Raw genomic sequence first — 18,481 nt, forward strand, 5'->3', positions numbered from 1 at the left:
TGTGTTACATCTGATAATTCAGTGGCCCATCAAATTAGTTAATGAGTGCTTTCGGTCAACCATGGCGAATTGGAATGGTCTTCCTTGCTGGCTGGCATTTGTTTTAGTTTTCTCTTGTACGGACAGGAGGAAGGGTCAAAACAAAATTATAGCCTTCTATTTTTTATGTTATTATATTCATGTTGAAAAGTGTAAAATTTTCAAACTGAGTTATAAATTTTAATTTTGTATACATGGTGTAGAGCGTAAATTTTATTAATAAAATTATTTTTTTATAATTTTAGCATTCACTAATCCATTTTGCCAAGAATTGACAAATTTCGCACAACTAATAGTTAATCGTTTCAATATTCCTAACAAACTTGATCCATTATTTTATAGACAAATTATATTGACATTCTTTCAAGTTAAATTAAATATTACATAAATAAATATTTAGCTTTAATTTGTACTTGCATTTGAAGAGTTGATTCGTATTTTATTCAAATCCCAAATGTTACTTTTACAGAGTTATCATAATATTTTTAATTACATATAAAATGACTATGTTACCCCTACTTCTTGTTAACTTGTAAAAAAAAATGTTTCAAATTTTTTATGACAAAAATACCCCCAAGTGACCCATAAAAATTATTGTGTGCATGCACCCATCATAATCATTCTCAACAAACCACCAAAACCCACCACCACCACCACCTCCTGCGGCAAGGTAACCAAGGCAGTTTGCCTAGGGCATATAGTATTATGTATATATATGACCATAATTTTCACAATTAAAAGATATATACACTTATACATCATGTAAATTTATGACAGTAAATAACTTTTAAAAATTTTTTTTAGCAATAAACGCTTATAATAAATACAACAATTTCTACGTAACAATAAGAATATTTTATATTTAAACTTATAAACTTGTTTATTTTATTATGATATTATTTTTAGTCTTATGTGTATGCATGACAGGTTTCGTTAAGCCCAGTTTAAACAACCAAAATTTTAATTCATGGGTGCAATTAACTGTCCTATTCTCCAAAATAACCTTGAAGATTTCCTAAAACATGACATGGTTTTTTTATTTATATTGATGGGACATAATTATTTTCAGAATTACAAATATTAAGATATGTTTTACCAAGAGGAACAAAAAAACGCAATTGCGGTATTGGATGTTATAAAAAGACTTAGTTATTATTTTTCAAATATTTGGATTGCATATAGAGTATTATTGACTATTCGAGTTACAGTTGCTTTTGCTGAGAGAAAATTTTCAAAGTTAAAGTTGATCAAAACTTATCTACGGTCAACGATATGTTAGAGAAACTTAATTAGAGCACTTTAATTGACAAATTTGCATCTTAAAATGTAAGACGATCATATTTATTTTAATATGAAGTTAAATTTTGATTTTTGTAACTAAGTTTTGTTAAATATTTATTTTAATTTTTTGATGTAAATTGGATCGTACTATTTATAAAGAGCCAAAATTGGGTTTTGTTTGGTGTGTTAACATTAATATATTTTGTATTTAACATCTCATTTTAATGAAAATTTCGTACTCTTATATAATTTTTTGACATGTGTGAAACCTTACGTATAAAAAGTCTTACATTTGAAAGTTTGTCTAAAACTCCTCAACTTTTTAGGAATCTGGCCACCACCTTCTCTCAACACGTCAATCACTACCACAACCTACTTCAAATATTTCAAGCACGTTATAATATTTGTTAGGGCAAAAGATTTGGGAAAAATAATAATAAATTTTTATCATTTTACAAATGTAGTATATTCGTTTTTAGGGAGTTGTTATTTTTTGTTTTTTTATTTTATATTTTTTATGTGGTAGCCGTTTTGAAGAATTTTAAGAAAACATTGTTGATTTATTACTAAACATCGGTTTGGGATTGTTGTTCAACCACCTAAAAGAAAAATACTTTTAAATGTGTTTAATTTTAAGAAAAATACTTTTATAAATTTTAATTAAGCAAAACTTTTAAACGAATCAAAGTTAAAAATTTAAACTTGTAAAAATGATTGTATAATTTAGGTAACTATTGTTTATTAGACAATTTTATCTCTTTTTATTTTTTTATAAAAATAAATTTATCCATTCCTTTTAGTTAGTTCTACTATTATCTTCTCAAATACAAGGAACACTCCCTTAAAAGACATCATTGCTAAATTGAAATATATATATATATATATATATATATATATATATATATATATATATATTGTTACTTTGCGCACACATCAGAAGCTGAATTTATTATTATTTTTTTCCCAGTTTCATTACACTCGCCTAGCATATTACAAAGGACTATTTATGGACTATGTATGGAAAAACTCCAACGAGAAGCAAAACCAAAGTTTGATTCTAACATTTAATAGCTTAGGTGCTAATGAGCAAGTGACAAGTGTGATCGAATGGCATATTATGTCTTCCAAATTTGAAGTAACTACAGTACTTGTTATGTGTGTGTGTGTGTGTGTGTGTGTGTGTGTGTGTAGAAATAGAGAGATATAGAGAGATAGACTTTTATGAGTGTGGGTTTTGTTAGAAAAAGAAATAGGTCAATTCGCACCGGTCAGAACTCAAAAAATAATTTTGGGTGTAATTGAAAATTAAAATTAAAATATTAATTTATGTTAAATTTGACCTAATCTAAAAAAAATTCAGTATAATTTATCTTTATTATTATTATTATTATTATTATTATTTTTGGTAGTCCTTCATTTGTGGTGCCAACTTCTATTACCATATAAAATCTTTATGGTCTGACATCTTAGAGTCTCACCAATTTTTATATAATTTTAAAATATTATACATTTTATATATGCACTTACATTTTAATAGTAAAATTAATAATTTTTGTAGAGTGTAGACGCCACAGCTTAAATATAAGTCTATCAAAGACAGAGTGCTTCACTTTATTAAAACAAATTAAATTTATGTTGCCGTTTGAGAGAATTAAATGAGTGCTTTGAATTTGAGATTGAAATTTTTTTTGTACTTTCCAAAAATAGTATTTTTAGTGAAATTATGGCTTGCGGTATATTTTCAAATTACAAAATCCATGCAATGTGATAAAATTTAGATAAATCCCTGATAATTTAAAAATAAAAAATAAAAAAAATAGTTATCTTCTAAATTTTAAAACAAATTAAAAATTGGATAAAGTGCCAGAAATCGCCCCTTGATTATGACTTGCAATTGTCACTAGACTTGGGTTCTGAATTTTGGGTTGGGTTTTGGTTTCTTCAATACAAAATTTGAGGAGGCCCAAACTTCTTATCATTTGGGACCATTGATAAATCCATGGACTCGGAAAGCGCAAAACGTACAGGGTAAGCTGCTTCTTTTGGCGCCACACAACGCGTTTGAAAATCACTTCATTCCCTCGCCATTGTCCTCCTTTTGCCTCTCTCTCTCTCTCTCTCTCTCTCTCCCCCCCTCTCTCCCTCTCTCCAAACAGATCGCCTGCTAACAGCCACCATGGAGCAGCAGAGACACCAGAAGACGGCCCAGGCCCAAGAACACGAAGACCTAGAAGAGATTCAGCATGGTCCTTTTCCGGTTGAACAGCTTCAGGTAATCTCTGTCGTTCTCAACTTCTGATTTTTTTGATTTCTCTATTGTTCATAGTTGTTTAGGTCATATGCCTAAATGGGTTGTCTTTCGATTTAAATAAAAGGGTTTTATAAGCTTCGATTTGGTCATTTTTACTTCAAATAGGGTTCAACCTCTTATTTTCTTGATTTATCTTTTGGTCATGGTTGTCCGGACTTGTACTCAAATGGGTCGTCGTTCTATTTGATTAAAAGGGTTTTATCATCCCTTTTGCTGGATTCGGTTATTTCTACTTTATATTGGAATTGGGTTTCATTTTATCCAATTTTGTTGACTATTGCTCAAGATTCGGAAATAGGTTTTGCATTCACAATTTATTCTTGCTATTTGGTGCTATATTGGAAGATTGGTGGTTATTTTTCTTCTTTTCGTGCTAGGATGAGGTTTGTTTTTAGCTACCCAATCTAACCCTAATTCCTCTTCTTTGTCATAAGAAGGGATTTTGCATCAAGTAATCAATTTTGTTTTTCTTTAATTTCAGAGTATTTGAGAATGTTGACTAACCCCACCAATTATTTTGATGATTAACTTCAACTTTTTAGCAAGTGAGAAGCCTTTGTTGACTGATAATGAGATCGTCTATATAATTGTATTTTTAATTCTTTAGGAAATCGGCGGGTCGTTATGTTGATTCCTTGAGGCATTTCTCATAACTATGATAGCCTTATTTTCTTGAATTCTCTGTTGATCATAGTTGTTTCCGTCTAGTGCTGAATGGGTTGTCCTTCGACTTGACTAAGAAGGTTTTATCAGCTTTCTTATTGGATTTGGTAATTTATACTCTCTATTGGAAATGGAAATCAACCTTCTATTTTCTTGATTTCTCTGTTGGTCATAGTTGTTTTTGTCTTACGCCCAAATGGGTTATCTTTTATTGGATTTGGTAATTTTAATTATATTGGAAATGGTATGATCCAATTTTGTCGACTATTGCTCAAGATTCTCAAATGGGTTTTGTTTTCATTCTCTATTCTTGTTATTAAGTGCTGTTATACAAAGATTTGTGTTAATTTTTCGTCTTTTCATGCTGGGGTTAGGTTTGTTATTTGCTAGCCATTCTAACTCCAATTCCTTTTGTTTCTCATAATTAGGGATTTTGCATCAAGTTATCATTTTATTTTCTTAATTTTAAGAATATTCTGAGAACTGTGAATTGTTGAAAACCCTGCCAATTTTCTTGATTAACTTTAACACTTATGTTAGCAAGTAGGAAACTTTTGTTGATCAACTATGAGTTCGTTTGGCTAATTTTTCATAACTTTTGTAAAATCAGATGGTTTTTATGCTGATTTATTGAGGCATTTCTCACAATTATAACCATGAGATCGTGTGCATATTTTTATTTAAATTTTTTGGAAATTCCAGGTTGTTGTGTTGATTTCTTGAGGCATTTCTCACAACTAGTACTGTGTTAAATATGCTCTAAAACTAGTGGCATGTAGAAAAATAAGGTCCGAAACTAATGTTGAGAAATTTATTTATTTTAAATTTCCATCTTAAAGGCATCTGGGATTGCTTCCATTGATGTAAAGAAGCTAAAAGATGCGGGTCTCTGCACAGTTGAATCTGTTGCATATTCTCCTAGGAAAGAACTTCTGCAGATCAAAGGAATCAGCGAAGCTAAAGTTGACAAGATCATTGAGGCTGGCATGTTTACACTCTTTCTATTGTTGCTGTTATGTTTTTTATTCCTTTCATCTGCAAATTTACCAGATAAATGAGAATAAAATCTTAAAGTGTGTAGTTTTTCTTGCGTGTTAACAGCTTCCAAATTGGTTCCTTTGGGTTTCACCAGTGCCAGCCAGCTCCATGCTCAGAGGCTTGAAATCATTCAGATAACTTCTGGATCAAGAGAACTTGACAAGGTCTTAGAGGGTAATTTTCTTTGATGTTACAATTTTTTCTTGAACGTTGAATACTACCTTAAACTAAATATTTAGTTCTTTAACCACATGCACGCATGCATGCACACACGCGCACACATGTACCAATCCAAGAATAATTGATTAAAGGTGATACTATGTAGTACTATAAGCTTGTGTGGTTGTCTTTGGCAGGAGGAATTGAGACAGGATCTATAACAGAAATATATGGCGAGTTCCGTTCGGGAAAGACTCAGCTGTGTCACACACTTTGCGTCACTTGCCAAGTAAGAAGTAGCTGAGTTCTATATATGGGGACAATGCATCAATTTACATACATATAAGCTCCCTGTTCTGTTTTTATGTTTCCATAAACCATGCTTCACTCAACTGAATCAATCAAGACTTCTGGGATGCCAAAGATTGATAATGACAGCTATTTATCAGGGTGACATTATTTTTTGTGCTTGCCTTTCTTTTCTATCTCATGGAGTGAACTGTTGGGTTGCTGGAATTTTTAGCTTGTCATCTGAGATTAACTATATTGGCCTAGCAAACTCATTATTATGTTGCTTCTTTGTAAACATCCATATGTTTGTTACTTGAATTTCTTCTCATGCAACTCATTCAGAACATGCCTCTATGATTTTCAATATTTCAGCTTCCATTAGATCAGGGTGGTGGTGAAGGAAAAGCAATGTACATCGATGCTGAGGGAACATTCAGGCCCCAGAGACTCTTACAGATAGCAGACAGGTGTTGTAGAGCTACCTTAAAATGAACATTTTGCATTTCTTTTTGTAGTTAATGATTTAATGGTGTTGCCTGGTGTAGGTTTGGATTGAATGGTGCTGATGTTTTAGAGAACGTAGCTTATGCTAGAGCTTATAACACCGATCATCAATCAAGGCTTTTGCTTGAAGCAGCTTCAATGATGGTGGAAACGAGGTATCATTTAATTTGTTTGCTTCTGGATCACTTGCTTAATATTTTCTTATCAGCTCTGTTTAAGACCAGAATAATGTCACGCCTGTCCTTGTCATGGGCTTCTTTTTCTTTTTCTGATTGAACTTTACTGAACTTTTGTCTTCACTCTTGGCTTAGTGGTTACAATAGAACATGCTTGCCTTTTGTAAGGTACAAAAAACTATTGCTTGTAGCAGATGTATGTGGCTTGGTATTTCTGTATTTATCATGGTTAAGCTGGAAAATTGACATCTAAGTTTACTTCAAGAAACTTGTGCTTTTATTTCAAGCGCGTGCATCTTTACTAAACCACGGACATATTTATTTTTTGAGTCAATTTTAGGCATGTATATCCTGTGAGCAAATTCATATTGGCCAAGCTTACTTTAGAATTTAAAACCAATAATATGGGCCTTAAGACCAAGTTTACATTTTAAGAAATTTGTTTTATTTCAAGCTTGTCCATTTTTTCAGAAATAGGGACATAATTTTTTTCCTATTTTTATTGACAGTACATTTTTGTCTTCTGTAAGCAAATGAACATTGGCTCTTCTATGTTGTAATTAATCGAATTTATTATCTCGTAAAAGTTTTCTAGAATTAAGAACTCTAGAATATAGTGAACAAGCATATATACATATATGCACTGATTTTAACGAACAGTTTCATGCATGCAAAATCAGAACAATATATTAGAGGTTTGAGTAGTTAAAAGCACAACAGTTCCTACAATATCTTATTATATAAAGAATCCATGGATACCATGCCCTTAGTCTATCTGAGTTGAGCTGGATTCAAGATTGAAGTATTGCAGGCGCTCAATCTAATTGTTTTAACTAATTTTGGTCATATAGGTTTGCTCTTATGATAGTGGACAGCGCTACTGCTCTTTATAGAACAGATTTTTCGGGAAGGGGAGAACTGTCAGCCAGACAAATGCATCTTGCAAAGTTCTTGAGAAGCCTTCAGAAATTAGCCGATGAGGTAGTCTTCATCTCCATTGTTGACTGACTCAACACAGTGTTGTATGCTTAAGGAATTCTCCTCGGCGTGGATAAGTTTTTAACAAGTTTTTCCCTTAATATTTTAGATTTATTGTGAATTGTATATGGTTATATGCTTACCAGGATTTGCCACAAAATTTAGATGCTACACCTCAAGTTACAGTAATATAAATATATATATATATATATATATATGTATATGTATATATATATATATATCTTCCTTTTTCCCCTGGTAAGTTACAGTTTAATATTGTTACTTATACGGTTTCCTTTTCCCTTTATTTCTTTTTATTTTGGATGTAGTTTGGTGTAGCTGTTGTAATTACAAACCAAGTTGTTGCGCAAGTGGATGGTTCTGCCATTTTCGCTGGGCCTCAAAATAAACCAATTGGTGGTAACATTATGGCTCATGCTTCTACAACAAGGTTTGTTTGTGCTACAACTCTCTCTCTCTCTCTTCTTTCCCCCTATTATCCACATTCCTTGTTTATACATAGTTCACTGTGCATTGTCCATCCCTTTGACAGGCTTGCTCTCAGAAAGGGAAGAGCGGAGGAGCGTATTTGTAAAGTAATAAGTTCTCCATGCTTAGCTGAAGCCGAAGCACGATTTCAGATTTCTCCAGAAGGTGTTACTGATGTGAAGGACTGATCCTAATCGGTTCTGTTTGTGCTACAATTGGTTTCCTTATTGCTTGCCCCGTGACAAGCTTGCTCTTGAAATAGAAAAGCTGGAGCATGGTCTAGAATTTCTGCAGAAGGTGGTGTTGTTACCCATGTCAAAGATTGATCCTTACCAGCTTCTTTTGAGGACATTTTGTTCATTAATATGTGTCCTTGTATCATTTACGGATATACAAGCAAGCAAGATATGTCAACCTTGGATTTTTGCTTTCTAGGAACATTAAAATTTTGTAGAGCAGTTGTGCTTTAATGCAGTTTTTCTTCTTTTCGCTGTAATATGATATCTCCAAATGTTCTTGTATTCTCATGGAGGATTGCTTAATGGATGTCCCTTTTTGTTAGTGGTGCTTATGAATGCTTCATCATATTATAGAGTCTTGAGGTTTTGCTTATGCAAGAGGTCAATTGTGAGTTTGATAAAGATTTGTCTGTGTTGAACCATGATTAAAATTTAAAGTCACACACCCCTCTTAAAAACTGGAACTTAAGTTGACACTCTAATTAGGCCCGTAGAAGGCAATATTTAGTATGGTGGGAAAGAAAAAAGGGATAACATTAGTTATGAGGGAAAGGGAAGGATAATTTTAATGTAATATTTGTGAGATATATATATATATATATAATGTTAAAAGAAATAAAGCTAGTGGACCCCACCAATACTTTAGACACTACAAAAGGGCCTAAAGGCCTTTGATTAGACTGCTTTTTCTCTCTCTGCATATCTCTCTCTCCTCCGATTTCAGTAGCTTCTTTCCTTTTCTTTTCTTTTTTCTTTTTCAATTTCAAGTTTTCCACTGAAATTTGAACTCCTAATCTCCCTTTGGAAAGTAAGAGCCTGGTACCGCTAGGCTTGTTGGTTCAATTTCAAGCTTTGATTCCTCCTTCCATACTTGGAATTTTTGGGTGCCGTTTGTGGCAAATTGAAGAGCACGGCGAGATCTACTTGTGAGTACCAACAATTTCAGTTTTGGTGCACTCTAAGGAGTTCAAAATTCTAGGGTTCTTAGGCTTAAATTGAGGGTTTTCATCAATTTGAGGTAGGGGTGCTCTAATCCACTAATTCTTGTATTTCTTGTGAATTTTTTCCCTTAATTTGACTTAAGCATGCTTACTTTTAATTTTTTTGTGATTATGTTTATTAGGGTTATTTATATTGATGGTGATAAATGTGTGTTATGTGCTAATTGGGCTTATTAGTATGATGATTTTTAACTTGTAAAGAAGCATGCTTAGTGTTGGTTTGTTTTCATGATTTTCAATTACTATGACAATTTATGTTATGAGTATGGAAATGAATTTGTGAATTGTATATTTAAATTACTAGTAAAATGAGAAATGAGAATATGAGTTGTCCATTTTTAGTAACTTATTAATTTATTGAAACATGTATGTGGAAACTTTATGATTGAATTGATGAAATGAAGTATGAAGCATTTATGCATCCATTGGGAAGAAATATGAGGAAAAATGTTTTAAAATAAATGAAATTTGTTCTTGGAAAAAAAATATATAATTTTTTAAAGGAGTTTGCGAAAACCGAACGCCTAGGAGGTGCCTAGTGGTCCGTGATGTTAGTGTAGTCTAGAAGGGAGTATGGTTGAGCTAACTAGGCCGGATGCGACGCCTTGGAGGTGCCTTAGGTCGGATTACACTAACGGTTTTGGAAGTTAAAACAGAAATGTTTCGGAAGATGGGAAGTGACATCTGCATGACATTGTACTTCATAACATTGTGGTAAACTTGTAATTGGTTGATATTTGTTACATACTCGTTATTGTATTTGAGAATGTGCGTTTCTTTATAGCATGATCCCATTCACTTTTTATCTATTCATTGTATGGATTCACAGGGATATAAGAAGTGTGTCTTAGACACTTCCTACTGAGTTTATGCTCACCCTATTATTTTTTTAACATTTTTTCAGGATATGGAAAAGAGGTGGCGGACGACGATCCACCACAGGTTTAGACGAGCTCGAAGACCCATTCTATTTTGTTATCTTTTGTATTAAACTCTAATATTTTGTAAATGTAATATTAACTACCTTGTAAAACTTTAGTTTAATTAGTATAATGTTATAAGTTATGGACTTTTAAATTCTTACTACATTTTGGACTGTAAATTGATGTAACTAAAGTGTATCCCTTGTTTGGATGAGATGGAGGAACGGGACTTCTGTATGTATGTAGTCATTTTGGGAATGTAATATAATATCTGTATTGTACGTTGGGACATGATATGTTAGATTTAAGGCCCAGTGAGGCCATTGCGTTTATTTTTTGTATTTCAACAAGTCGTAGAGGGACTTTTTCTGTGGAGGTTATGCCGAAATTTTATATATATTTTTATTATTATTTTGGTATATCCTTTTGGGGCGTTACAAATTTGGTATCAGAACGATGGTTCAAATACCATTAGGACGACGGGTGGAAGCCTAATTAGGATTACATGGGGAGTTGAGTTATTTGTTTACTTGCTTAATTATTTATGTGATTGCATGCTTATATGCCTATGTGTTAAGGTGTTTAATTATTTGAAAGGCATGCTTAATTGTTTAAATGCTTATATAATTACGTGTTAATTGGTTAATGTTGTTGTATATTATTAGCATGATCATGTTTATCCTTAGTTAGGTATTTTGGGAGTATGGAAGGTGTTTATGTGTTTCCATTCTTGTCAAGCAATTCATGTGAGGACTCAGTTTTCGGACGTGTTTTAGTACCATCGTTTTTTATCTGTTTCCTTTTTCTTATAGCATCATGCCACCATGAAGGGATCCCGGGGAAAGTTTTAGCTCCAATCCCGTGGAAAGGGATCAGGAGCAAGTTAAGGAAGATATCTTGTTGCGTGATTTGGTCCCACCAAAAGGGGGACAAGTGAAGGGGACCGTTGATCCACCTTTTCAGATAAATGAGGAACAATTGTAATTGGCTGTTGAGGCAGCTCTTTTCAAAGTATTTCGACCAGCAGGTCCGTCATCGTTATAGTTTGTGCCACCACCGGCACCGCCACCACCACCACCACCTCCAAAGACAAATGAGTTGAATGATACTCTTTATCACATTGCAAAGTTTGTGAAATTGATGCCAACTCTGTTTGAGGGCGGCCTAGATCCGTTTGTTGCGGATAGTTTCATAGATAGGGTGGAGAAGCATATTAATGCCATGAACTTGGCAACGGACAAGTTGAAGATCATATTGGCGACTTACAATTTTATTGGTGATACTGAGATATGGTGGAAGATCGTTTTACACACGCACGATTTGGATACTATGACATATGATAGTTTCAAGAAGTTATACTATGAGAAGTACTTTCTAGCGCTTAAGCGGAGGGAACTAAATAAGGAGTTTGATAGGTTGAAGCAAGGAAACATGACAGTTACAGAGTATGAAAACAAGTTTACATCGCTTTTGAGGTTTGCACCGGGGATTGCTAATGATGAAGAAGGAAAAATAGAGAAATTTATTGATGGCCTTGATCTTACTATTAGGCCAATTATAGCTGTTTTAGAACCGACAGAGTATGCAAAAGTAGTGCGAAAGGCCTTAGTGGTTGAGGCTGAGAGCAAGGACAGCAGGCTATCAGGGAGTCCTACAAGCACAACAAGGGTATGAGTGCTTTCTCCGAGGGTCAATCAAGTAAGAAGCAGAAGTATGAGCAGTCAGGGTTCAGGGGACAGCAGTCAGTCAGATCCGCATCCACAGCTTTAGTGTCCATGGGGTCTCCTAGATCGAATGTTACTTGTTTCAGATGTGGACAGCCAGGACATTACAAGTCTCAATGCACTCAGGCTCAGGTAACTCAAGTGATTTGTTTCAAATGTGGGCAGTCAGGGCATCACAAGTCCCAGTGTACTCAGATTCAGGTGGCATCTGGTGGATGTTTCGGGTGCGGCCAATAGGGCCATAGGGTGAAAGATTGTCCACAGCGGGGCAATAGTTTGGGCAGAGGTGGAGGTTAACAGCAGAGGCAGATGCAGTCTGCCACAGTTTAGTCAGGGTTTCGACCGCCACCACCACCTCAGCCGTTTCAGCCAGTTATGTCAGCCCAGAGTTCTCGACTTGGTAGGGGAGCTTCTTCGAGTACACCCACTCAGTAGTCTGGTTATCAGGCAGACGGTTCTTAGGGGCAGAGGACCCAGTGTCGCGTGTTTGCACTCACTCCAGTCGAGCCACCATTCAGTCCTTCAGTTGTCAGGGGTATGTTTCTTGTGTCCCATTCTTGGGCTCGTGTATTGTTTAATTTCGGTGCTTCTAATTTATTCATTGTTTTATCATTTGCAAGGGCATTGGGTTTGGAGGTCAGTCAGTTAGACAGACCGCTTTGTGTTGACACGCCTATCGGGAGTTCAGTTGCTCTTAATAGAGTTTGTAGGAGTTGTTCCATCACAATTGCCAGACGTGTTCTTGAGTTCGATCTCATCCTTCTCGAGATGACGGGATTTGACGTCATTCATGGGATGGACTGGTTGTCGTCCTTCAGAGCTGTTATTGATTATTTCAGGGGCAGAGTTTCAGTGTGTACCCCGGATGGGGATTGTTTCTATTTTGTGGGAGATTGGTGTGATCCTCTCACTCATTCATTCTATGGTGTTAGGGGTCGGGATCGGCAAACGTTCTTCTTGGCTAGCCTTTTCGCCGATGATGACGTTGAGTTTTATGGGGTTGATTATCCAGCGGTTGTGCGTGATTTTTTGGATGTGTTTCCGGAGGACTTGAATGAGTTACCTCCACACCGAGTGGTGGAATTTGCTATTGATTTGATGCCTGGTACCGCGCCAATCTCTATGGTACCGTATCGTATGGCATCAATTGAATTGGAAGAATTGAAGAAACAACTTGATGAATTGAGGATGAAAGGCTTCATCCGGCCAAGTATGTCACCGTGGGGTACACTGGTCTTGTTCGCTAAAAAGAAAGATGGTTCTTTGAGGTTATGCATTGATTACCGGAAGTTGAATCATGCCAACATCAAGAACAAGTATCATTTGCCATGGATAGATGATTTATTTGATCAGATGAGGGGAGCCAGTTGTTTTTCGAAGATTGACTTGAGATCAGGCTATTATCAGTTACGGGTTAGAGAGGAGGATATTCCCAAGACCGCTTTACGTACGCAGTATGGACATTATGAGTTTCTTGTTATGCCTTTTGGTTTAACTAATGCATCGACGGCATTCATGAATTTAATGAACCGTGTCTTCCACGATTACTTGGATCAGTTTGTGGTAATTTTCGTGGATGATATTCTTGTGTATTCACGGACCCGGGAGGAGCACGACGTCCATTTGAGTATAGTGTTGCAGATTCTACGGGAGCACCGTTTGTATGCCAAATATGAAAAGTGTGAGTTTTGGCTACAAGAGGTGAAATTTTTGGAACATGTTGTCTCGGAAAGTGGGGTTTTAGTTGATCATTCAAAGGTAAAGGCAGTTTTTAATTGGGAGTAACCCAAGAATGTCCTTGGTCTAGCGGGTTATTATCGGAGATTTGTGAATGATTTTTCCCGTTTGGCAGCTCCTATGACCAGATTGACCCGGAAAGAGATTAAATTTGCATGGAATGAGGCCTGTGAGTCATCCTTTCAAGAGTTAAAAACAAGGTTGACTACGGCTCCGGTGTTAGTGATACCTGAGCGTGGTTTGGGTTATGTGATCTATTATGACGCCTCACGTGATGATTTGGGTTGTACTGATGCAAGATGATAGAGTAGTGGCTTATGGGTCTCGACAGTTGAAGACTCACGAGCTTAACTACCCTACTCATGACTTAGAGTTAGCAGCAGTCGTGTTTGTTTTGAAGTGTTGGAGACACTATTTGTATGGTGAGAGATTTGAGGTGTTCTCGGACCACAAAAGTCTCAAGTACCTTTTCTCCCAAAAGGACTTGAACAACAGATAGAGGCGATGGGTTGAATTCTTAGAAGACTATAACTTTGATTTGCAGTATCATTCTGGCAAGGCAAATGTGGTAGTTGATGCTTTAAGTCGGAAATCTCGTGGGACTTTGGCTAGTTTAGCGATTCGGAAATGGAAGATGCTTGAAGATTTGGCTGAAATGGGATTGTATTGCTTTCATGATGATGATGATGGCAGTGAGTTAGCATTCTTGTTTAGTCTCGTGGCTCAACCCACTCTTGTTAGACGGCTGATTGAGTCACAGAGACAGGATTCAGATTTGGATGCCATTTACACTTTGATCTCCAGTGGCGAGACCGTGAAGGATTGGACCTTACATGCAAATAAAGGTCTACGGTTCAGAGGTTTGTTGTTTGTTTCCACAGTTTGTCGTAAGGACGTTTTAGTTTCACACTTCCCGCTTTGCAGTTCATCCGGGTGGTACCAAAATGTATCATAATCTGAGATATCAGTATTGGTGGAATGGAATGAAGAAGGACGTTGCACAGTTTGTGGCTAAGTGCCTTACCTGTCAGCAGGTGAAGGCCGAGCACCAGAGACCAGCTGGTTTGTTGCAGCCATTGCCGGTAGCGCAATGGAAATGGGAGGAGATTGCAATGGATTTTGTGACCGGTCTTCCTAGGTCACGGAGGGGAAATGAAGCCGTATGGGTCATTATTGATAGATTAACTAAGATGACTCACTTCTTACCTATTAAGGTAACAGATGACGCAGAGGCACTTGGTGTACTTTATGTGAAAGAGATTGTGAGATTGCACGGAGTTCCGGTGGCTATTGTGTCGAATAGGGATGCCAAGTTCACCTCGAAGTTCTGGGAAGGACTTCAAGCAGCGTTTGGCTCAGCGTTGCACCTTAATACAGCATTCCATTTACAGACGGACGGCCAATTAGAGCGTACCATCCAGATCTTGGAGGATATGCTTCGGGCCTGTGTATTTGACTTGGGTGGTAGTTGGGAGGATCACCTTCCACTTATTGAGTTTGCCTACTGATAAGTACACAAAACTCTTATTTCATGCATCAAAATAAGTTTTTAATTAGACTATTATATTATTTAAACATTCTTATATGCTCATTTTTGTGTTTATAGGTGTTAATGTATGAATGAGAAGAAAAGAAAAGAAAAAAGCAAAAAAAATAGTTATATTGTGTATATGTGTGTGCATGTAGTGAAATGAAGAAAGAGAAAGAAGAAAAGAGTAATCTAGAAAATAAATGAGGAGAGAGAAAGAAAAGAAGAAAAGAAGATTTGTGGGTGCACGTGAAGAGTAGGAATAAAGAGAGAGTGATGATGAGGAGAGAGAGAAAGAAGAAAAGAAAAGAAAAAATGTAGGAAATGGTCAGTGGCGCGTGAAACAAGGAAGAAGCATTTTAAGCCCATCATCACAGCTTACAAGTAGGTGTCTGCCTTTGGCTATAAAAGGCACACTTCAGAGGCAAATGAAGAGTAGAAATGTTAGAGATAGAAAATAGAGAGTTATAAATTGTTATAGTTTTTGAAAGTTTAATTTCTTGTGTAATTTTCTTTAAAGTTTTATTTAAGTTAATGCAAGTTATTTCCATAAGTTTCATTCTCATTTAATTTCTCATTCAAGTGTTTAAAGTTTTATAGTCGTAATTTCATTTCCATAGTTCGTGACAAATCTCAAAATCAATATTTTTAAATCTCATGTTCGGAAATAGAAACTCACATTGAATGCGTAGTTCGACCCTACTTGCCATTAGACATTTTTAGTTAAATGGTTGTAGGTATTATATGTTGATATGGAGTGTATTTGACAACGACAAGTTTATAAATACACGCATATCAAATGGCGTCGTTGCCGCTTCAAAGTTTAGTTTTAATTTTTGAACTATTTATTTTCTATCTTCCTCTCTTTTCATTTTAGTTTTACTAATATTAGTTTTTAGTTTTTTGTTTTGTATCCGTCACCCAAAAAAAAAAAAACAAAACATTCTGATTTTCTTCAACTCTCAGTTTTAGAAAGAAAAAAAAATTCGTGTTCCACTGTTGGTGTTTACCTACAATGCCCAGTGCTTTGTTAATTGATTTTCAAAAAAAAAAAAAAAATTCACTGTTTCGTTTGGTTTTGTGGTACTGAATATCATTTATATATATTTGGAAAGTCAATCTTTCTTCTTTTATGTGAAGAAGAACAAAAAAATAAAAATAAAAAAAATAAAAAATCAATAAGCAAACCCAGTTTGCTTCACTGCCATCCTTGCTGTTCCCCATCACGGTTGATCCGTCCTTTTCACTGCCGGACATCTTTTTCTCACAGCTGTTTCAGCTCACCGCCGTCCTCTGCCTTGTGTTCCCGACCCACTTTGTCGTTGTGCACTCCAACACCATGTTCACATCAGCTGCAACAGTGCAACACCATGTTCACTGCCACCACCGCTGAGCTCTCCACCACCGGCCTCATCTAGCAGAGCTGACCGAAGCCGAAACCGCCGTCAATCCAACCAAGTTCATCCGAGATCGCAGCCGAGTTCAGACAAGTCCATCGCTGTGCAATCTCGCCGCCCCGCAAGTTCATAGCCGCGCTCATCGCCGGTCCGTTTCAGCCGCCGTTCACACCCCGTCTCTACTGGCCGTCTTGTCTCGCCGGTGCAACACCACAGTCCTTCATTCTCACCGGGTTCGCGACTTCTCTGGTCGCAAATTCGCTGCCATCCGAGCCCATCGCCGGCTCTGTATCGCCGGAAGTCGTTCCTCTCACCGGCCGAGTTAACAGCCCACCTTCCTCCAAGCCCGCCAAGCACTGCCGTCGCCACACCTCCGGCCCAAGCCGCCATCACAGCCGCCATCGGCCGCCGTTCTTCTCCTTGCACGGCAGTCCAGTCCATCTCGCCATCCTCACCGCCGCAAGCTTCCAAGCTCACCACCGCGAGTTAAGCCGAGTACAAAGTCGCCGAGCCGCCGTCCATCACGGTCGATTCCGCCGTCGCCATCTCTCCTCCGGCCAAGCTCGCTGTCGCCGGCTGCCCATCTCATCCTCTCTGAAACTCTTCTGGGTTTGGGTTTGACCAGCCACATATATGATATATGTATGTATTATATATAATATATAATATATCTTATATATATATATATTTAAAGGCCCATATCTCTCTGTTTGGCTACAAGTGTAGCACTGTCCTAGTTCAGGACTTGGACAATAATCTAAACTGGTTCTGTTGTAAACCAGTTTAACAAAACCAAAAAAAAAAATAAATAAAAATAAATAAAATAAAAATTGCCGATTCAAATTGGGGACTTATTTTGGAACATTCAAAAGCTTGAATATTCTCATTGGAGCACACGTGGAAAAAACGACAAATGATAGCTTTGTCTTCCAAGTAAGTAACTCAAATTTTTATACCGCGAATCTTCCGTTAACGGTTTTATATATATATATATATATATATATATATATATATATATATATATAGATTAAGAAAACTTAGTTTTTTTTAGGTGATTAACTTTTGCATGCAAATTTTAGGATAGAATAACTTAGACGTAACCTTAGGTTTACAATTTCTTCGATTTTATTTTATTTTATTTTTGTATTTCTTTATCTTAAAAAAAAAAAAAAAAAAAATCACACACTCACTCCCTTTTTATTTTTATTTTATTGATTGTCTTATTTGTACATCTTTTAATTAGCATTTGCATAAGATACTTAAGGGCAAAACCCAAACAAGATACTGTCGGGATTTCATCACCCGTTTTCCGTGGCCCACAAATCATTAAATCCTTGCATTTGTCAAACCTGAGCCAAATTTAATTTAATTTTAAAATCAAGTAGACATTGGCCATAGGGTTTTTCACATAGCTCATAGGATCCTCTTGGACAGAATTAATTTTTGGTCAGTCCAATTAGTACCTTCCAACTCGACAATGTCTAAGGAAAGTTTTGTCTAAGGGTGTGGGCGTATCGTCATTAAGTAGGCCTCGTCCTCCCCACACTTCCTGGAAACTTCCCTGGTTGTCTTGTTGGCAGGCCTTAATTGGTAAGCCTTTAATTGTTCTAAAAGAGAGTAGGAGCTTTTTCATGGGAGCTTTAATTACTTTAGAAAAAAAAAATTCATCATCCTTGAATTTAAGCTCAAGATTAAAAAGTCAAAAATATTTGTGTGGTTTGTGTGTGCACTCTAGTGTCTAGCCCATTTTTAGGATCTAATTCTCAAGGGCTTTCCTTTTAAAAAAAAAAAAAAAATTGTGTGCGCTCTTTAGTGTCCGTTTTGTATGCCCAACTGGTTAAGAGTTAACAAACGATTAATCCATTATTCCAATGATCCTTTAATCTTTGCTTTGGAGAAAGCATTCTTACTTTCTTCCAAATCCAATTATTCTCCAATGGATCCACTTGTTTAACCAGTTCCACCACTTGTTCCACCAGTTCCACCACTTGTTCCACCAGTAC

The 18,481-nt window shown here is 36.1% G+C and overlaps 2 protein-coding genes across 2 annotated transcripts; both read left to right on the forward strand.

Annotated features, from left to right (window-relative positions):
- Positions 1–3,024: 3,024 nt before the first annotated feature.
- LOC132279808 (DNA repair protein RAD51 homolog) lies at positions 3,025–8,490 on the forward strand. The gene is given in 8 exon segments (XM_059781849.1): positions 3,025–3,592; positions 5,134–5,506; positions 5,689–5,780; positions 6,155–6,249; positions 6,328–6,441; positions 7,314–7,443; positions 7,770–7,891; positions 7,994–8,490. Coding segments are annotated over 8 exon segments (1,146 nt in total). The 5' UTR covers positions 3,025–3,496; the 3' UTR covers positions 8,118–8,490.
- Positions 8,491–11,232: 2,742 nt separating this feature from the next.
- Positions 11,233–11,766, forward strand: LOC132278379 (uncharacterized). The gene has a single exon (XM_059780171.1). It carries the CDS (start codon positions 11,233–11,235, stop codon positions 11,764–11,766), a length of 534 nt encoding a protein of 177 aa, XP_059636154.1.
- The last annotated feature ends 6,715 nt before the right edge of the window (positions 11,767–18,481 follow it).

The sequence above is a fragment of the Cornus florida genome, unplaced genomic scaffold, assembly GCF_030987335.1.
Source record: "Cornus florida cultivar Cherokee Brave unplaced genomic scaffold, ASM3098733v1 CherokeeBrave_3.0.0_Hap2_Chr10, whole genome shotgun sequence".
Taxonomy (NCBI): domain Eukaryota; kingdom Viridiplantae; phylum Streptophyta; class Magnoliopsida; order Cornales; family Cornaceae; genus Cornus; species Cornus florida.

Bases quoted from the DNA above. Each gene is read 5' to 3' on its own strand.
- LOC132278379 (XM_059780171.1), top strand. From the start codon at position 11,233: ATGCCAACTCTGTTTGAGGGCGGCCTAGATCCGTTTGTTGCGGATAGT.